We start from the raw sequence: 23051 nt of genomic DNA on the forward strand, positions 1-23051 counted from the left end.
AATTTCAGAAATGCCATTTATAGCTTAACTGTTTGAATTATAAGGAGGGCTATTGTACTCTCATCGGCATCGGTGTTGACATTTGACAAATTTCATAGGATTCCACTCGAAAGCATTCTTTTAATAGTATCATAACTGTCAGTCCTTTTGACAGCTGGCGGGCTCGACATGTTGCCTGTGGGCATCTAGTTCACTGAGTTATTGCCCTTTTAATATTCAACATTAGTATACTAAAGAACCATCTCTTGTCTAGAATATTCCCCAGCAACCACTTGCTTGAATTAATGAAACTTCATAGGAAGCTTCACATCCAAGAAATAGATGGGCAGACTTTCATCATGTTCTGACTCAATGATTTTTCAGTGAGGTATTGCCCTTTGATTATTCAACATTTGTATACTATAGCATTATTTCTTGTCCGCAGTATTCCTCAGCAACTACTTGCTGGAATTCATTCAGACTTCATAGGGACCTTTACTTGAAAGAGAAGATGTGCAAATTGTCTGCATGTTTTTGTTATAATGCAGTTATTCGGTCAAAAATGTGCTTCCGTGGTGTAGTCTAAAGAAGTCCCTAATAAATAGATCCTAATTTTTCCATTTTTCGCGCATTTGCTCGTCTACGACGGAGTGAAAATCTAGAAACTGTAACAAAATTGTTCTGAAGTAGCTGAATTTTATATGAAACAAAGAACAATTTCTGTTATTGGTATATGGCCTTTTGGTTAGATGAGTTTCCATTGAGTTATTGCCCTTTGATCATTCAACATAAGTATACTATATAGCCCCAGTTATTGTCCAGTTTTCCTTAGCAAGCACTTCCTGGATTTCAGGGAAACTTCATAAAAAGCTTCACTCCCAAATAGGAGATGGGCATACTATTTTCACATTCAGGTCAGATGACTTCACTGAGTTATTGCCCTTCGATTAATCGGTAAACTACAGTGACATCTATGGAGTATTTCTCATTAACCACTGGCTGAAATTCAGTGAAAATTCATAGGTTTCACTCTCGACCATGTGGTGGAAGTGGATGAAACTTCAGTTTACTTTGTCTTGGTCTTCTTACAAATTTGTTCAAACTGTTCGACTTGGTTGCACACGGGTGGCCAGAGTTAAATATAGAAAAATCTTCGAACGGCCTCACCTAAACTGCTAGTCAGATTTGAAATAATTTCACTCAAATGGTCCTTGTGTGACCCTCTACCACGCTTGTTCAAATTATTCCAATACATTTGAAACAATGACCACCAGTGGGCGCTGTCACTATCACTATAAAATGGAAAAAAATCCTGGTGTGAAACCACTGGCCTGATTTTAAAATTATTTCACACAAATGATCCTTGGATATAATCTATTCCAAGATTGTTCAAATTATGTTGATTCCTCTAAAACCATGGCTGCCAAGAGGTGTGGTCACTTCTCCCTTTGTGTATATATTGGAAACTTTTCCTGTATGAAACTGCTGGTCTGATTTCATACAAGTAGTCCCAGATTGACCCTCTATCAAGATTTTTCAAATGGCCACCAGAGGGTGTGGTCATTTTTCACTATCTGTATATATTGGAAACAAGTCTTGTCAGAAACAGAAGGCCAAATTTTAAATTTTACACAAATGTTTCTAGAGTGACTTTTTAAGTTGTACAAATTATTATGTTTTGTCAGAAAACATGGCAACTGTTTGATATTGTCTTAGTATCGAACGTCATCAATCCTCCAAGGTCTTCCACCACATTTACGAAAGCTCTATCCTTGTCTAAAGTATTTCTTAGTAACCACTGGCCTATACCTTAACGAAAATTCATAGGAAGCTCCATTCTCAAGAAAGGATGCACATGCTGTCTTCGTGTTACAGCTAGTTCATTGAGTTACTGCCTTTTGATTATTAGTTAACTATAGCGCCATCCTTGTCAGTGGTATTCCTCAGCAACCCCTTTACCCACCCGCTTAGCTCAATAAGGTGAGTGCCAATCTACAGATTGCGTGGTCGGAAGTTCAATCCTTGGTGGAGTGGGGCGGGGGGCTGTATGTTCTCTGTGACGATTTGATAAAGACATTGTGTCTGAAATCATTCGTCCTCCAACTCTGATTCATGTGGAGAAGTTAGCAGTTACTTGCAGAGAAAAAGTTTGTACTGGTACAGAATCCTGGAACACTGGCTGTTGAAAAACAGTGTTAAACCCAAAACAAACAAACAAACATCAGCAACCCCTGACTGATATTCAGCAAAACTTAAAAGGAAGCTTCACTCCAAACTGGAGATGTGCATATCTTGTTCCTGCTTTTTGCCCCAACTACTTGCTGGAGTTCTAAGAAACTTCTTTGGAAGCTTAACTACTAAGACGAGGGATGATTATATCCATATATCAGATTGTAAAAATAAAGAAGAAAAGATTATTCAATTTGTATATTTTTATTTTAAACAGAGTGACTGTAATGTTATCAGAATATCATGTAAATAGGGTTGGATTATAGTCTCTATAAAATCTACATAACAATGAACATCACACATTACTGAACAGAATACGATGCAAATTCTCCATAGTGTTTTCTATCTTTATCCCATCCTTCATGAAAAATCAATTGTGCTTCTGAACTTATGGCAGAATCAAACATTTGAGACTGACAGAAGGGCAGGCAGATGAAAAGATGAACAAACGGAGAATATCAAATAACATACTAGTAATGCCTTCTGTCTATGTATCAAGTTTCATGAAAAAGATTTCTTGTACCACTTATTGTCATATTTTTGGAATATAATTATAATACTAACTGTCTTGTGTACTAGGTTTTATGAAAAGAAACCTGCACTTTTAAAGTCACAGGATCTAATCTAGTGCAAGAGAATGACAGATGGACAGGCAGTGAAAAACCAGTAGAATACTAAAAGATCACATACATTTGAGCCACGCCATGAGAAAACCAACATAGTGGCTTTGCGACTAGCATGGATCCAGACCAGCCTGCGCATCCATGCAGTCAGGATCCATGCTGTTCGCTAATGGTTTCTTTAATTGCAGTAGACTTTGAAAGCGAACAGCATGGATCCTGACCAGACTGCGCAGGCTGGTCTGGATCCATGCTGGTCGCAAAGCCATTATGTTGGTTTTCTCATGGTGCAGCTCATTTATATTACAAAGAAAAAATACAAACTTCTATCAAACTTGAGCAAAATAACTCCTGAAACAAGAAATTCTAAAGAACAAGAACACACACTAAGTCAATCATACCATCATAGACAATGTAGTCTGGTGTCAAATTTAAGTTAACAAAACAATTTTATGCTATAACATGCATGTATTTCTCGTATCTTTATACACATCACTTCAAGTTTTATATTTCACTGGCTTTTGTAATACATATTTTTATCTCTCTCTCTCTCTCTCTCTATATATATATATATATCACCTGTTATAAAATATTGATTTGTATGTTTGTAAAAACATTTGAAATGTCTACTGACTTAATAATAAATTGAAAGAAACATGAGAAAAGACAAGCGCTATCTGTAAAACACATTTACTGCCTATAATGGCCTGTCAGAGGCTACTGGGTATGTCATTTTGTATGTTTTAACCTTGACCTTTGCCCAAACGACCTCAAAAGCAAGCAAGCAAGTAATCATTCTATTGAAATTTGAAAAACCAAAAGTAGTTCAAATATTGAGCGGATGTTCTTTCCAGTTTCAAGGTCACTGAGACTTTTGACCTATTGATTCACAAAACAGTGAGAGTCATCTGTTGACCATAGGCAATTAGTCTGGAAAGTTATTAGTCAAACACTTTAAGTCAATGTCACTTTGACCTTTGACCTACAAAACAATTTTGGTCACTTACCGACCACAGACAATCATACTAGGAAGTTTGAAGACAGTGGGCCAAAGCATTCTTTAACTGTTTAGTGGAAACAGTTTAAGAGTCTACATGGTCTCTGTGACCTTGACCTTTGACCTCCAAAATGTTAGTGGTCATCTATTGGCCACTGGCAATCATCCTATACAGTTTGATCATTGTGTGACCAAACACTCTATTAATTGGTTGGAAACTAAAAGATCTACCAACTGACCAAATGAACAGATTGACAATGAGCGAAACAATATACCCTCTTTCTAAAGGGGGTCTATACAAATCAATTTTGTTATCACAGTATCTTAATGCAGGGGTGTATGAATTATGTATTTGAGCCGTGCCATGAGAAAACCAACATAGTGGGTTTGCGACCAGCATGGATCCAGACCAGCCTGCGCATCCGCGCAGTCTGGTCAGGCTCCATGCTGTTCGCTTTTAAAGCCTATTGGAATTGGAGAAACTGTTAGCGAATAGCATGGAGCCTGACCAGACTGCACGGATGCGCAGGCTGGTCTGGATCCATGCTGGTCGCAAACCCACTATGTTGGTTTTCTCATGGCACGGCTCATTTGTGTAACTGGTTATATGTTGTAACAAAATGTGTTACTATCAATGAAATGTACAATGTAGTTATGAGAAAATTAATGTAATTTACATGACACTCTGAGATAAAACTGTTTTAAGTAGGTCAAAAATGAAAGAAGTTTATGGGATAATCATTCTTTGAACTTTATTCTGGCATGTCACTGAAGTAAAACAGCTTTGGAAAGCTTGATAAAAACATCAGTAAATGTCATGTAGGATGGATTTCATTGGGTAAAAACAAGAGATTGCTACAAAAATGATAAGAAAATCAGTCTTTATTTACACAAAGTCATCACAAAAGAATGTAAAAATAAGATTAGAAATTAAACTGATCATTTTCATTAAATAATATATCAAATAACATAACAATACATAAGTTGTATCAAAATAATTTAAACAGACATAAAAATCTAAGATCAAAGAAGTAAAAAAAATATCAAAAACAATATAAAATTTGGGAAACTCGATAATTTTATATTGCATATTCTATTCATCAACTGTATATTACATAGTCACTGGTTTTTCTATTCTAAAAAGAATTTAGCAAGTAAAATTAACATGAGAAAGACTTTTCATCAAAAACAAGACTTTAGATGATAATGAATCTGACTACTCCACAAAACAGTATATAAAAGGAACATATTCAAAGTAACTAACACAAGTCAGATACATAGCATCTTTCCTCCTCTAAAGGTGTAGAAAGACCCCTATCTGCCTGTCGGGGCCATGATTTCAATCACACGCAGCCACCTGGGTAGAACTGCTGATTTTGTATAAGATAACTGTATGGCTTACTCACAGGCCGAACTTGGCAAAGCACAAACCCACAGAGAGGAAAGGGGCAAGTAACTCATAATCAGAGAACTTTATAGATCTATTAGGTTAATATCAAGTCTAGAAATTATTCTTAGAAATACAGGCTACTGAATATTTTGGATTTTCTATGTCTCAAGTCTAAAACAAGCATTATGACTTTTAACATTTTGTTGCATTAACCAGGGGTGCGTATTATACACAGGTGTGCATTATACATGGGTATCTACGGTATATTCTACTGAAATAAGGCCTTGTATATAAAACTAAGATTTGATTTTATGCTTTGTAAAAATGCCGAATAAAGTATCAAACTGCTAACCACTATTATAATATCTTCAAAATAAATAAATGAAGAGAACTTAATACAAAAGATTCTATTCTACAATACTGGTAAGAGCCAATAACAATGGTTACCGGGGTTTTCAATAAATGCAAACTTTATATGAAAATTAGATAGAACAATGTAAAATACAGGATACAAGTCCTTTTCCCATGCATTATAATATTAATTTAATGTAAAAACTTCTGTCTTGGATAAAAACTGACTGCTTCCCAATATAAGGCTTGCTTCATTCACTGTGCAAGACATGTAGAATGGACAGAACAGGATCAAAACACCTTGGAACAATATCAAGAACACGTTTCCTGCTGTGCTCACTGAAAAAGTAGTGCAGGCACGATTTTCATTTTATGATGAAACCAATGCGGCAGGACTGCTTTAAGTATGTCAATTTGAACATTCTATGTTCCTATTCTATAGCATTTGACTGACAATTGTTCTGGAACAGTCTTGGAACATGTTCTGCACAGTGAATACAGCAGTACCGTATATGGTCTGCATGATTTGTTTTCTCTGTCTTAATTTAAGTTTTATTTTATGTAAGAAAATGGTTTTGTGCAAGGTACACAAATCTACAACTCAAATTAAATGGTAATCATGTGTGAAACTTTATAAAAATGAAATTTTCAAACAACAACACATAATATAATAAAGTGCTTATCAAAGATAAATTAAACAGTTTAATTCTATAAATAATGCAGCTCCATTTAATAAAACATACAATGAAAAATATCACTTTGCAGTATCAAAAACTCTTAAAAATATACAACAAATATGTCAAAAATATGTTGAAATGTCAAAAATATGTTAAAATGACTTATATTCAAACTTCACATTTATGAAATGAACATGATTCTAGATAAATTCAATGGAAAGTGAATAATGTCCAAGCACTTCCAACAACAACAACAACAACACTCAAATAGAAATATACCCTTGTGTTTGATAATGCATATTGAGGAATACATGTAACCGGTGAATAAAAATGAATACAATGAAATGATGAAACATTACAAGATTATAATATCATACTTTTTTTCAGTAAGTTTTCTATTAAAATCCTGCAACAAAAATGTATTGACTTTTATCATTATGTATCTAACACTGTGCCAATTTTTCTTTGTTATTCTAATTACACAAAGAAGACAGCAACAAATGTAATTCATTTTTTCATTAACAAACTGTAAATTCAGATCTTGAGCAAATGAAAGTAAAATTCAGAAACATCCAGCCCGTTCACTCATGTATATCTAACCTATGGTATTGCCGATCAACCATTGCATATCTGTCTAACAGAAGAAATTGTTTCACAGAAGAAAAATTGTCTGTCTCACAAAAGAAATTGTCTTACAAAAAAAACAACAACATACAAAATAGAAACAAAACCTGTTTTGATCAAACAGTAATTAAAGACCTGAAGAAAAATTACGTTGCAGGTAGTACTGGATTTCGAAACTCAAATTACTCATTCTCAGAACCAAATTTTTTAAATCAATTGAGCCGTGGCATGAGAAAACCAACATAGTGGGTTTGCGACCAGCATGGATCCAGACCAGCCTGCGCATCCCCGCAGTCTGATCAGGATCCATGCTGTTCGCTAACAGTTTCTCTAAATCCAATAGGCTTTGAAAGCGAACAGCATGGATCCTGACCAGACTGCGCGGATGCGCAGGCTGGTCTGGATCCATGCTGGTCGCAAACCCACTGTTGGTTTTCTCATGCCACGGCTCAATTAATCCAAATTCATTAATAATAAGGAAGCAGCATTCAAATGATGGCACTTACAGATCTCTACCAAAGAAAAGAAACTTTTGAGATCATGACAGTAAGTTTTCAACATGACAGGCACTAAAATCGGATTATCAGTAATTATTGCAAGTATACAAATCATACCATATTTCCCCATATATTATGCGCACTTATATATAATACGCACTCATGATTTGAAGGTGGTACACATGTTCAAATGCATTATATGCTGGAATGTACGGTACATTATACATAGAACAGATTTACTACAGATAATTACTTTACATTTTCATCAATCTGATTAAGATTTTCTAGAATGTTTACATAATAAAAACAGGTTTCTTCAGAAGAAAATCTGCAAAACTTTAACAAGAACACAAACCTTACTGCTACAATGATTTGACACAATATTTTCAAATGTTTGTCTTTCATTATAATCTAAAAGTTTTGCCTTTAGATTTCACAGCAAGAAAGACCCGACTTTATTCCACAGGCATATAGATGAGTATTGAGCCCTAGTGTTGTCATGTTTACTGATAAAATCTGAATGGGTTTGAGGTATTCATTTCGTCTTTTTACTTTCTGTATGTCCATTTGAAACACCATTTGCAACCTGTCCATTATTCTTTCCTTCCACTTCCTTGGCCTGTAAATCACATAAGAAAATGAAATATTAAAACTAACCAATAAACAGTATACAAAAATTTTGTCAAAGATGAAAAATAAGCTAGTTTGAAATACCGTAAAACGGAACTATCATATGTTTTTTTTTTTTTTCTGGAGATGTTGAATTATAATGTGTTGGCAAGGTAGAATTTTGATTCCATATACATCTTTAAGCAATTTGCTGAATTTTATTTACAAGGTTGTTGGTCTACTGTGTTATCTTATTCAAGCGTGACTGTTTCCATGGATTTCTTGGTACCAACAAAATTGTTGCTTTAGAGAAACTAGGACATTAAAGCTTTTTATGTCAAAAACCATGAAATTAAAACTTTTTGTCAAAATAAGGAAATTAAAACTCCTTATATCAAAATATGACTATTAAAAGGATACAATAAACTTTCAGACCATCTGTGACTGAGCAATTTCTTACTTTCTTTACTTTTATTAGAGCATAAACAGTGAAATCTTTAAGAATTCTTGGTGGACCATATTTCACAGATTGCATTGTTTCCTCTAACCCCAAAGAACGAATAAACTTTACATGCATTCTATATTTAGAATTAGAAATCCATAAATTCAAGTCCACGCAAAATTTTTGCCCAAACTGCATAACTAAATGCCAATAAAATTAAATTATTTCTCAAGCCTGTTTAAGTTTGTAAGAAAAGCAAATAAAAAACAAACAAAAAGGCAAATAAAAAACGAACAAAAAGATAAAAAGAATATCAAAAATATTACGGCTCAATGAAAGAAGTATACCTTTCGTCTGTGTGATTTGATATATGCTTGAAAATAGAAGTTGAGAAAGAGGGCGAGTATGGAGGATGCGTAAAGAACCACAGCATATTGCATCCATAGTGGAAACTCGCATCGCAACACAAGGGACTGAACTGCGTGAATGATTCCAATGTTGAACTGAATCTAAAAATAGCCAAAAAAACAACACAATGTAGCGGTAATGTAAAAATATCCGATCGTATTACCTTAGTACTCGGTTTCTTTATATACGCTTGAATATAGAAGTTTAAGAATAGAGTGATAATCGTCACACCATATATAAGGGACGTCCACAACATCCACCTCGGGTAATCACATTCTACTATAATGCCCTGAAGACCATACACCATACCAGCAAAAAACTGAATCTGTGGACAAAAACAAACATTCTTACATTATTACACTTAACAAAACTTCGAATCAGTCAGTGCTGTATTTATATTGAAGTGCAAATCGAGGATAGGAATTTACTTTACACAATAAGTAGTGCACATCTGACATTATATAAAATGGGAGCAACAACAGAACACAACAATTTTAAAACAATATTTACTTGAACAGCAGAAACGTTAGTGTTTCACCACACAAAATATTTTACAAACTGAAGTTTATTTTTTCCATGGATTATCATTACTTTTTATCTAATTATCGGTTTCTGGCAAATATAGTCAATCCCATAGTCTCTTAGCTGGTTGTTCAGTGGAGTTGACTTTTGACAAGTAAACAGGATGAAATTTTGACAAGTAAACAGAGAGGGCCTTTGTTAAGTAAAGCATGGTGGTCATTTGGCAATTAAAGAGGGAGGACTTTTGGAAGTAAGAAGGGTGAGCTTTTGACTAGTAAAACTGGTGGAGCTTTTGACTAGTAAACAGGGTTGGCTTTTGGCAAGTAAACAGGGTGGTCATTTGGCAGATAACAGGGTGGGCTTTTGGCAAGTAAACAGGGTGGAGTTTTGGCAAGTAATCAAGGTGGTCTTTTGGCAAGTAAACAGGGTGGGCTTTTGGCAAGTAAACAGGGTGGATTTTTGGCAAGTAAACAGGGTGGGCTTTTAGCAAGTAAACAGGTTTGGCTTTTGGCAAATTAACAGGGATGGCTTTTGGTAAAAAAAACAGTGTGGCATTTTGACAAGCAAACAGGGTGGGTTTTTGAAAAGTTAGAGACAAGGCAAGAAAACAGGACTGATATTTGACAAGCAATCAGGGGCGGCTTTGGTAACCTTGATAAGTTAACAGGGTGTACTTCTGACAAGTATTAACAGGTTGGGTTTCTGACAAATTAACAGGTTGGGTTTCTGACAAATTAATAGCATGAACTTCTGTCAAGTAAAAAGAGTTTCTCAGAGACAGGAAAACACTGTTGACTTTTGATAAGCAAACAGGGTGGACATTTGGCAAGCAAACGGGTGGATATTTGGCAAGCAAAACAGAGTGACTTCTTAAATACTGATCAGAAGATAACTATAGTTTACACTAACAACATTTTGACTAAGTATAATTTTGTGCTATTATTATGTCTACCAAATGTGACATAAAAGGAAAGCTCCAATGTATTTGAACATTTTTCTAGAATAATAGCATGTCTGTGTAAAAGTGCTTGAAACTTGGTACTATACTGTCTTTTCTGCCTGATGATAAAAATATCTGAATCATTAGCAGAAGCTATATTTAGAACTTATTAGATTTGTATCAATAAACGTGCGCAAGTTCTGAAGCCGAGATACTATGCAACTATATGAAGGTGACATTTATCCACGATATAGTTAGTTAAAAAATCTCAAAGCATTATTAAAAACACTTTATTACATACTCATTTACATATTGATAACCCTTGAAAATGTTAACAGGGTGAAATTAAAAATATCAAATTTTTAGCGCAAGAACACAAAGAAATGATGTCAAACAAACATGAAATTTCATGTCAATGTGGTAAAAATAATGACTTCTCAGGTTTCATTGAAACTTAACCCTTACCCTGCTAAATTTCTATTATGAACTTGTCCATCTTTTAATTTGGACAGTACCATAAGTGGGGTGCAGACCAAAAGGATACTGAATGAATGGTAAACAGTGTAGGTCATGATCAGACTGCATGGATGTGCAGGCTGATCATGATCTACACTGATCGCAAAGGCAGAATCAATCGTGTCTAGCATGATATGGGTTAAGAAACATGATAAGTGAGTATGTAATAAGTGGTTATTGACTGATAATAAGTTTTGTTAAGTGTTTTACTTCTTAGTATACAGGGCTGTTTCAACTCTGAAATATAAAATGTTTTGTTACAAGAAAGCATTAGATAGGTCTGTTTACGCCGCACCCATGTTTTTTTTTTGTGTGTAAAAAGCAAAGCATTACAGATATAACTGTATAGCAACCATAGCTACAACTTCCAACTGGATAATAAATGTCATAAAGTATAATGATGGCTGCCTGTTACAATGAAAATATCTAGAAAATTGCATGCTAAACAACACTGGATTTTCATGCTGAAAATCATAAATTAAAAGACAGAAATCAATTAAACTAAAAAATACACATAAATGTAAAGTATAAATAATGCTGACTATAAATGGTTAAGGTAGCGGACCTGTAATAGCAGGCAGTTGGTAATTTTTGTGGGATTCCGCATTCTTGTATAATGTTTCAGCATAATTCTGATGTTCATACATACACCTTGCTTTCTATTCACACCACAGAATGCCGTAACAGCATACAGATACTTTGTATTGAAATGGATATATTTTATTGTCAGTTCAAGTCCACTATCTTAAATTTTAAAACAATAAATACTGAACATTCAATTCCTGACACACTAGATTGTTTTTAAATTTGACTGTTGTAAAAAAAACTTTTAACTCCAACTTTTCATGATAAATGCATACAAATGGTAACATTCATTTTTTTTCTATTTCCTAGCTCTTTTAATACTTTTATCAAAATGCACTCCTAATATGAAATATGAAGGCATATAGTATACTGAGCTTATGGAATTACTTTGCAAGTATATCTATAAAGAAAGCACTAAAAATTAATTTCAGCTGTCTGTGCTCATACACTGACAAATATTAACAGACAGGACTGAATTAATCATAAGTTTGGATCAATATTTCAGAGACATAAATGAACTGAATTGAATTGAATAGAAAGTGCCATCTTCACTAAATGTTATCCAATAATTATCCAATCATCCATAAATGCTAAACAATATTTTCGATCACATTTGGATATAATCATATAAATGCAAACACTTCTGCATGCAAAAAGTCTACTGGTCCCTCCAGTGTTTTGTAAAATTTTGTGACCCACAATTACCTTAAAGCAGAAATTTTCGTGAGGGTTTAATTTTCAATATATTCATGAGGTCCTACACCTCACAAAAATAAATCATTGGGGAAATATTCACCTTTAGTATAATTCAAATTGAAGTAGGATACCATTTTTGCAATTTCACAAAAATTAAACATTGCCAACATACACAAAATTTCAAATTTGCAACATTTTGACCTAGCGAAAATAAGTGCTTTTACGGTATTCACTTGTACAACATCTATCAGGGCAATTAGCTCTAGTTTTCTGAACTTTCTGCTTCTTTTATTTTACAGATAGAAATAGAAGGCAAGGGGAGCACAGGCTTCAAGTTTGCCTCTTTTAAAATTGTGTTCTAAATGGAAATATGCTTTACTTACGAGTTGAATAATTGTCAAATATCGTTTCCACCAGAGGTATTTCTGGTATTGAGGTCCGAGCGCCGCAATGCCATAATATGTGTACATAATGACATGGATAAAAGAATTGACCATGGCACCAAAAAATGCTGAAAAAAATGAAAAATGATTCATTTTCACTAAAATGTAAAATCAATAAAATAAAATATAATGTCTATAATTAGCAAGTAGTATAAAAACAGCAAAACAGAATTTAATAGGAACTGCCCAACTGCCCAATGGAAGACCACTGGTAATACCTTAAATCTAAGGATTTCACATTTGCCTAGAGTCTGTACATAAAAGCATCATTTCATCCATTCTGTATATAAAAACAAGGTTCTAGCTGCCAAATTTTCAGATTGTAATTTCTTATCTTGTCACTTTACATAGTTAACTGAGATAAATCACCTCTTTATCTGAATATAATACACAAAACAATGTCAACTTTGACTATTTTCCTACCAAATCTGCTTCTAAGGTAGGGATAACGCATGTTTTTCTGTGTGTTATAACATCTGCAGAATCCTGAGGGATTGGTTGGTGCCCGAGCCTGTGGGGGCCAGGGTACCAACGTTTCCCGAGGGATTCTTAAGACGTTACAACACGAAAAGAGCGAACACTGTTCTAGTATAAAACGTGTAAAAGAACAATAAATTATCCCACAACGTCATTAAATTTCCATGAAATGTGCAGGAATGTTTGCATTGTTTTTTCACATTGACGTCATTTTTTTTTTAATTATCCGTATTGGGGCCGTATAATGTGTTTACACTTCACAACGGACCGCCCAAATATAAAAAGGTGTTTTAACAACACGCGAGGCGAGAATCTCTCTGTTAACACACATTTTCTTCCCTGTTAAAGCTAGAATTGGTCATTACATTGTAAATGGTTTGCCATATATCAGTATTCAAACATCTGTAGATGACATGCGTCATTAAATCTTGAAAGTAAAGTTTTATTTCAACTATCAATTATACTCACACTGTCCACCAGCGACCCATTTAACTCCCATCCACCAGATAGGGAACATTGTAGCATGGTGATACACGTGCAAAAAGCTAACTTGATTGTTCTTTTTACGTAAAACAAAAAACACTGTGTCCAACATTTCTACACATTTTGAGAAATAAAACCACCATAAAGCCTTGGCTATCTGAAATGAGAAGAGGACAACAAATATGAGCCATGCCATGGGAAAACCAACATAGTGGGTATGCGACCAGCATGGATCCAGACCAGCCTGCGCATCCGCGCAGTCTGGTCAGGATCCATGCTGTTCGCTAAAGCCTATTTGCAATTCCAATAGCTGTTAAGCGAACAGCATGGAGTCCTGACCAGACTGCGCGGATGCGCAGGCTGGTCTGGATCCATGCTGGTCGCAAACCCACTATGTTGGTTTTCCCATGGCACGGCTCATATATATTAATTTGAAAATAATTATTTAAAAAGTGAAACAATTTATACAATATGCTTAAAAAGATCATTCCATATCGGTTTTTATTTTCTTTCAATCAGCAATTTGCATTTATATCAGATGACAATCCAACAATATATTTCCATATCAGATACTATATATTTTGCATCGGCCAATCCAACAATACATTGTATAATACTATATCGGATATGATATATTCTGCAACAGACAATCCAACAATATATTTCCATATCGGATACAATATATTCTGCATTTAACGATGCAACAACTAAGATGTTAGCTACATGATTAGTCCCCCATGAATAGTTATGGTTTAACAGTTATAAGCACTCACTCTAACTTCATATGGGTTATCAGAATAGTCAACAGTCTGGCAGGAGTAATTGTACCCAACCATCGTCGTGTTGTAGAGAAGCTGAAAAATGTACAAATACTTTTATTACTGGTATATATACATCTTTTAATTCTATTAAATTATAACAGAACTTTAAACATTAATACTTTTCCATATTAAATCATTAATTTCATCAGGTGTGTGATCCATTTGTGACGTCATTTAATGCAGTTGCTGGGTCAAAATGTTGATTTACATCTATGTTTTAAATTTAACTCAGGCTCTAAAGATGTGATCGTAGACAGAACTTTTCATCACTGACAAGCTGAGTCTAATGAAACTGCCTCTCTTAACACTTTATGTGCATATGAAATTGGTTCTAGCTTAACGGCAAATGAGGACTAAAATTTGTTCAGACTTGTGTTCAAATTTCTTCAGAATTGTGTTCAAAATTCCTTGAATAATGTTATTGTCCCAAATCGAAAATTTCAGCTTGTTCATTATATTTCAGACATATCTATCCAATTTTTTGTCATGATTAATTAATGATTCGGCTCTTCTTGTAGTTGTACTGACTGACAAAGAAATTTTGACTTAGTCCAAAAACTTATGTTACTTAAAAACGTGTGTATGTACTCACCTCTGAACATATATGAAAATTGATGGCTATACATATAAAGTTATATATAACTATTGGCCACTTGAGTCTAAATGGTTCTCGGTTTTCCATGAACTTAGGTCCGATCCAGGTGACAAAGATGACGTATATTGCAGTAATGATGAGTGTCGGAGCATACCCTTGCATGAGCAACCAGTTCTCAACTCTTTTGTCTGAAATATAGAAGTTATAATCAAAAATATAATTCAAGGAATTTCAGATACTTTTGTATTTTGTACAAATACTTAAAGGAATGCTAGACCCATTTTTCTTAATGTGTGTGTGGAACATTTTGCTGTTATTAAGACATAAAAACATCAGTCAAAATTGATAAAACTATCATTTTTATTTCATTAATATTGATGAATTTTAAGGTATATTTCTATATACTTATATAGATACGGTCCCTTTAATGCTACGATATGAACATCTCAAATTAATCTTGTGTTTTTAATTAGAGATAGTATTATACATGATATATATATGATACATATTATGTACTGAAACAATTTCCTGAGATAAAAGTATTTAAATACAAATCATAATGGTCAATCATTAAATGTATGATGATCTTAAACTACTGTAACAACAGACCCACTCGAGGCGACAATATCCGATACTCGTTACTCACATAGTTCATTTTGCTGCATGGCCACTATTATAGCACTATATATTGATTTATTTAAAAAGTAATATATAAAAAGTCAGTCCAGCACCATCTGGTGGTTTATATACTCCTGTTGGGGCTTTAATTAACTTTTAGCCTGCTGATGGCAAATGATTCTGCCTTTACGACCAGTGCAGACCAAGATCAGCCTGCATGGGTGTATTCAGTCAGAAAATTTTCAGTGAACACCCACTGGAACAATAAATGGTACTGCCCAAATTGAATGATAGACCAGTTCATTTTAGTAATTTAGCAGGGTAAGATTAACTGAATTATTAGGTTTTCAAGTGTATTTATTGCATGATCATCATGCACTGATGATAATAAATATACTGTAAAATCATTTAATTTCGTGGGCATAAAATTTCGTGGTTCTGGACAAAACGGCAATTTCGTGGGGATATGAATTCGAGGATTTTAACTTTTAAACATAAAATGAATGGGAATTTTACTTGTTCGTTGGGATTAATTCGTGGATTGGCTCAACCACGAAAATTAGTTCCCCACGAATATTAATGATTTCACAGTATATGTGAAAGCTTTTAAGTCTCTTTCTTGTTATTTTGGAAACTGTAATTTAACATAATTATCTAATATTTCTATACATTTAAGATGGAAATAAAGTTGATGTAGCTTGCAATAACACTATGACAGTCAAGTTTAAGATCTTATCATAGCCATTTATAATCTGAAAGAATTGAATACAAAGTAACAACACCATGAAATATGTGACACCTTCCTTGTAAGTGCAATTACATCTGTATACAATATAGAGATTGCAATTTGATACTTGTACAAGTATGTGTAGTAAATCCCTATATATAATAGCAAATGTTTGTCAGAAATTTACACCAGACTGTAAGATATTTTACTGAATGGTTCAACTGGTAAATCTTCATGCTTGAAATTTCAAATTCTGGTTTTACAAGCATAAATGAATGTGTAAATAGTATGCAACATTCTGAAATTTGCACCTCAGACACTTCCTGATATACTGTAAAAGCAGAAATTTTCGCGAGGGTTAAATTTTCGTATATTCGCCAGGCCCAACATCTTGCGAAAATTAATCCTTGTGTAAATATTAACCATTAGTACAATTCAAATTAAAGTAGGATATCATTTTATTAAACCTCGCGAACATTAATTCTCAAAATTTCAAATTCGTGAAATTTTGATCCAGCGAAAATATGTGCTTTTACAGAAAAGAGAGAAATCTTGTGCATTCCCATATGAAGCTGGAAATCTTACATAAACGAATTCCCTAACTTTGAGGTATGAAATCACAACCTCTCTATTAATCCTTACCCTGCAAAATTTCTATAATGAAGTTGTCCATCTTTCAATTTGGACAGTACCATTAACTGTTGAAAGGGGTGCTAACAGAAAGATACTGACTGAACGGCGAAAAGTGCAGACCATGATCAGACTGCAGACTACAAAGACAGAATCACTTGCCGCCAGCAACAATCATAATATAATGGTACATATAATATACAAACCTGAGACAGAGAGAGCCCACGTGTAGAACTCATTGAAGTGGTTGTATTTGTCCACTATCAACTCCATCATTGCACTGTCTGTCTAGTCCCTGAAAATATTCAATGAGAAATTGGTAGTTTTTGTTGAAACGCATCCTGTGAAATTAGTTTATTTCAACAAAATTTCACAGTTTAGGTCAAAATCAGGCTGATTCGTGGGGATATGAATTCATGGATTTCAAGTTCTGAGTATAAAATGAATGGGAATTTTGCTTGTTCATAGAATTTAAAGGTCCAATACTAAGGAAAGTGAACATTTTAATTTCTTTTAAAAAGCACAGAAACTATTTCATTTTATTGGAAAATGAAAGTTGGTATGTAGAGATTCGAAATAAGTCGCAGTATATGTACAATTATTTTTCTATGAAGTATGAAGAAAGTAAAAAAGACCTGGGGGGTCATTTTGTCGATTCATTGAAATTTCAACATAATACACAAAATCATACATTTCTTTGAGTTCCAAAGACCTTCTGTAAAATTTGATCTGCCAATCTTCATTATTTAGTGTCTTGCAGAAGTCTATGCACTGTTTATGAAAAAAATTGCCAACTCACTTTCCCTTAGTAATGGACCTTTAAATTTTGTGCATTGCTTAAACCATGAAAATTGGTCCCCTTGAATATTAATGATCTGAGAGTGTCTAATAGTTTAAGTAGCGAATGCATGTACGGTAAAGACTAGTTTCAACCAATATTCTCTGCAGGTATTTCTCCGCATAATCACAGGCGGAGAACAAATCAACGCATAATTTTCTGTCAAATCAACATAGGGATCACTCTGCCTGCATGGCTAAAATCACAGTGAAGACAGCCATTTTAACCATAATTAACTTTTTGACTTGTTTAATTATACAAACTTTTTCAGTTTTTTTACATGCTATTATAATATAAACATAAATGTAGAAAAATGACACCTTTTCCAACTTTTGATCATATTTCAATACTTTAGTACCTCAAATCAGTTTAATCTAAAAAATACACAAAATATCATTAATATATATGATAAGGACCACAAGAAAAGAAATATAATCCATTAAAGAAACAGATATATTTACACTACTGAAAGTAAATGGAATGTCTTTTTTCACTAAGCATAACATTCATTAACCTTTACAATTTTTTGAGTGAAAATTATATTCATCATTTATCTGTGAAATTTACAGAAATCAATAAACTTAATTTCAATATATTTTGGATATATCTGTTATAAGATCTGTTAAGATAGAGAATAACATTTCTACAAAATTCATACAATACAAAGATCACAAGATATCTGCTAGAATACTATTATAAATTAATTGAAAACTCCAATTAACACTAAAAAATAGAATGTCCACTTACTTTTTTTGCTTAGCACTCAAAATATTCCTATTCAACGTTTTCCTTGACACAGATTTAAAAGTATGTCAAAAAGGTATAAATTGAATGTATTTTATTTGACAGAAATACCAACATTTTGAACTAACATGTTTTTCCGACAATCATGCATGTTTGAACATATAACTTCACAGTTTGCACACACAATGACCAGGTATTTACACAAAAATAATCCATTGATCACAGCTTTATGTTAAATAATATGGTATTAATCATGACATCAATAGTATGACCGAGGTATTAAAAGTCAATGGCTTAGAGATACTTATTAAGTATCTTATATTTATACCTTATAAATACTTAGTTCACTAAGGTAAAAAATGTAAGTTCAGCACAATATAATGTCCTTGAAAATGGACATCAGTTAAACTGTTTTCCATGTCCGCAAATTTACTTCCCTATGTATTTACATCTTGGCAAGTCCATTTGTACTTAAATAAGCAAAAATCCTGGTTAGATACGGTAGTTGAATGCATTATGGGTCGGTATTTATTTTGAATATTTATCATAAATAACACTACAGTATTAATTCAGCTACAGAGGGCCTTTAAAAATTTTCAGGCAACTGCCTACTTTAAACTTATATGAATACATTCTATACGAGGAAACTAATAATTAATTATTCAGCTGACCCACACTGTTGGTTTTGTAGTTGCGTCAGAAAGAAAAAACATAGAGGATATTAAATTTTGCTTGTTTTAGTGTTAAGACTGAAATATTTTTCATGAGTGAACATCATACAATATTTTCACGAGTGGCATACTAACTAGTGAAAATATAAGAGATGGCGTTCATGAGTGAAAGGTATTTTGATCTTACATGTATAACAAACAAATTTTCTTCTTTTTTTTATTTTTTGACTAAAATTTATACCCATTTGCTAGTAACTATTGAAGTCTGACACATACTGATCAGGAGGGGTCAAGGTGCATGCAAGCTATGATTTTTTTATTTTGCACCAGTGGACTGACTCCGTTTGAGAGCAGTGAAAAAGCTACTGCCCTTTAACAACCTAGCAATGATCAAAATATATGATTATAAATGAAAGAATTGAGCATTATTTTACAGCTACAATGGTATTTCAACAAGTGATGGTCATATGTGAAAAATACTTGACTTCTTAATATTTGTGAATGTCAGAAAGATACACTGGCACACAGATATAAGCTGTGTCATAAAAAAATCATATTTGTTTGACTGAAGGCACAATGGATTCATCAATTGGTTTTTTTTACAGCCAATCCAATAATCAGCTTCAAACAAAATTGTAATATTAGCCAAAACCAAAATTATTTTGTTATACAAGTAATCTATCGCATTTAGACATGTAGATATTATTTAATGACATTTTCCTCTTCTTGAACGTAATCTCTTACAGATTTACTTCAGGAACAAAAATATTAATGACAGAGAGCAAGATCCCAATTAGAAAAATATATTTTATGAACCTTAATTACCCCCCTTTAACATGAAAATATTAAAAAGGCAGAGTAACTTTTTTGATTTCAATAGCAATTTCTGTTACCAAAACTTAACTGCTTGCATATAAATTTATATTTCGAGACAGTTGTGTCCATTTATACTGATACAGAAATGATCTTAGTTATTGCTTAAGCTTTCTGTGTTCTGTACGGGATGCTGAGCACTGTTTTGCCACCTCAACATGTGGACTGGTATGGCTGAACCAGTTTCTCTATTTAGGTGTCCTTTACACAATCATTAATATTTTCATACAGATCACTCGGATGTTCGTTCTTTATGTCTATCAAAGAACATTGTGTAACAAGACTGCATTTTCATTAAGTTTTATGATAAATCCTAACCTGTATTCTGTCTTGAGCAATGCAGCATGGAAATAGCATTGCCCATCGCAAAATAATTTAATAAGTATCATGTGGGGAAGGAAGATCTTAATTATTTCTATTTTTGTTGATGACATGGATTACTTTTAATTAACTTGACTATATGAAGTATGGAGCGCTGTCCTACTTGACCCGGCGCCAGCGTCCTTCCGCGTCCACACTTTGGTTAACGTTTTGAAGCATTTTCACCCTTATCTCAGTTATTACTAAATGGATTTGATTCAAACTTAAAATAGTTATTCAACATTATCCATCACATCATAATTATGACACAAGGTCCATAACTCTTACACCAATATTTCATGAATTATCCCCCATTTTTACTTCGAATTTCAGGTTTAAAGTTTTGATACACTTTCACTCTATCTAAGTTATTACTAAATTGATTTGATTCAAACTTAAAATAGCTGTTCCACCTTATCATTCATATCATATGACACAAGGTCAATAACTCTGGTACCAATATTTCATGAATTATGCCCCCCTTTTACTTAGATTTTCAGTTTTATTTTGCTGCATTTTCACTATATCTTAGTTATTACTAAATGGATTTGATTCAAACTTGAAGTTGTTATTCCACATCATCACCTACATCATAATGACACAATTAAGGTGCAAAAATCACTCTTGCACCAATATTTCATGAATTATCCCCCTTTTTGCTTTGAATTATACCTATTTAATGTTCTTTATCTCTCTTATTACTTAATACTTTGGACACAGACTCAAGATATTGTCCAATATCTTCATTCTTACTGGAATCATTAAACACTCTACTAGTGACAGCTCCAGCTTCCTCAGATGTGCCCAGTTTCACTATCGGGCATCAAAATAGTTGAGCGCCCTGTCTCCTGTGACAGCTCTTGTTTTATTATACTAATTACAAATAATGCAGACCTGTCTATTTTTGTGTTAATTTCATTCTGTATCTGTTAAAATTATTGTGTGATACAAAATTCAAATCATTGAGAACTGCAGCTGGCTTCTCTAACATTGTAAACTGCTTTTGATAATAAGTTATTATAAAGTCTAAAATAAATATTTTAAGAATTGATGAAATTTTTTTTAATTACTCATTTTTATCTCAAAATAACAGCAGATCATCATCAGTTTTGAAGTAAAAGCTGAAGTTTGTGCAGTGGGAGTTTCATTAGTGTCTAGTAATATACTTTCTATGAGATAATCATGGAAAAATTTCAAAAATGTCTACTATTGACTAGCTGGTAGATGTGTATTTTACTAATACAGCGTAAGTATGAAGAAATGTGCATGTATTTTTATGCACAATTACATTGCGCTCCTACAGTGATCCATATTTCCACTGCAGAACTCGTGCATATCAATGTATACCCTGTTTCGTGCTATTTTCGCGATACTATGGAAATCATCAATGAATGAATAAATGAAAGAAAAACAACATTATGTTGCTATTATTTCTTAATAACTCAGTACATGCATATGACCTTGACATTTGCCTAGGGATTTAACATCCAACTTGGTAAAGCACTTCCTTTGAAAATGTAAAATTTATTGAACCCACATATTTTTAAAAATAGTTTCACTGGTAAGACATTATAATAATTATTACATTGCAAATCTAAGACAGTGGCAGGATAATTTCGTTAAATATATTTCGGCAACACATACCACTTATTAATTCATATATTTCCAATTTTACTTTGTCAAATGATCAATGTGGGCATTTAAAAAATAATTATCCTATACTTTTCCAAAGTAAGGTGTGAAATGTAATCAGCTTTCTAAGTAGGTCAGATTTGCTTCTTGTAGGCATGGCAGTGTTGCACATTAATTGTTGTTCCTGCAAAAATTAAATACCGCGAGACTGGATGTAACGCGGAAATAGCAGCAAGTAGTATAATATATTCACATTATATATATCTTTGCAAAGTTCTGCAACATGTTCTTCTGTTTTAATCAAGTGCATCATATAATCACTCACTTTCAGAGCGGACGCAGTGGTCCATTGGTAACACTGTCTGACTATGAAACCAGGGGTCGTGAATATGAGCCCCCTCTCCTCCATCTAAAAATTACTAACACAGGAATACGTCAGTCCCATGTTGGGTACTTAACACCTGGCACACTAAAGAACTAGGAATTGGAGTGTCTTCTGTATCTTGCACTATCCTCTGATTAACATTACGGGTGAATCGCCTATATGGGTTACATACAAACACTCACTTTCAGTTTCACACATCACAAATCATAAATGGTAATTTTTGCCCTGGCAATGATGGCCCTAACAGCACACCATAACCTGATAAAAATGCTTGAGTTGCGGGAAATAAACAATGCAATAAAGATACCTTTTAATAAAATACATATTATCATTATGTGCAACAGTGACCACGAGATAACTCTTTCCTGAACCAAATTTCTATAAGCCCTAACATACCAAGGAAACCCCTCAAACACACGTGTTACAAAAATAGCAACAGTGAACCAGGAAATCAATTTTTAAAAAATGCTAAGACAACAAAATATGCTCAATATTCACAGAATATCTTAAAACAAAAATGGAATCTTACCTTTTCCTTGATAAATAGCTCGAATCCAGGCAACAAGTACAGAACCGTTTGCTAATTACCGGTGTTTCCCTGGGTAACAAAAACACAAATAAACAGAACCGGTGCGTTGAACCATTTTGCGTCCAAAGGTCAAAGTTAAACGT

General features: G+C 33.5%; 1 protein-coding gene across 4 annotated transcripts; it reads right to left on the reverse strand.

The window, feature by feature from the left end:
- Positions 1–4110: 4110 nt before the first annotated feature.
- LOC123537141 (elongation of very long chain fatty acids protein 4-like) lies at positions 4111–23023 on the reverse strand. 4 transcript variants are annotated; one of them, XM_045320716.2, is made up of 8 exons: positions 22909–23023; positions 17083–17171; positions 14899–15089; positions 14259–14339; positions 13471–13642; positions 12466–12593; positions 8763–8924; positions 4111–7983 (listed from the first exon to the last, which is right to left on the reverse strand). In XM_045320716.2, the coding sequence occupies exons 2-8, from the start codon at positions 17150–17152 to the stop codon at positions 7900–7902; spliced, it is 888 nt and encodes a 295-aa protein (XP_045176651.2). In that variant the 5' UTR covers positions 17153–17171; positions 22909–23023; the 3' UTR covers positions 4111–7899. The 4 variants fall into 4 exon arrangements, with proteins under 4 accessions (XP_045176651.2, XP_045176652.2, XP_045176653.2 ...); XM_045320717.2 differs by lacking the exon at positions 8763–8924 and adding an exon at positions 8987–9148; XM_045320718.2 differs by lacking the exon at positions 22909–23023 and adding an exon at positions 22687–22789.
- Between the last annotated feature and the right edge of the window lie 28 nt (positions 23024–23051).

This window comes from Mercenaria mercenaria, chromosome 17, assembly GCF_021730395.1.
Source record: "Mercenaria mercenaria strain notata chromosome 17, MADL_Memer_1, whole genome shotgun sequence".
Classification (NCBI taxonomy): Eukaryota; Metazoa; Mollusca; class Bivalvia; order Venerida; family Veneridae; genus Mercenaria; species Mercenaria mercenaria.

What these genes read in the sequence shown, in the direction of transcription:
- LOC123537141 (XM_045320716.2), bottom strand. Translation starts at nt 17,152, where the DNA reads ATGATGGAGTTGATAGTGGACAAATACAACCACTTCAATGAGTTCTAC. An exon ending in GTGGGCTCTCTCTGTCTCAG is followed by an intron (nt 15,090 to 17,082) that starts GTTTGTATATTA and finishes TCTATATTTCAG; the next exon opens with ACAAAAGAGTTGAGAACTGG. An exon ending in ATTTGACAATTATTCAACTC is followed by an intron (nt 8,925 to 12,465) that starts GTAAGTAAAGCA and finishes GGCTATTTTTAG; the next exon opens with ATTCAGTTCAACATTGGAAT.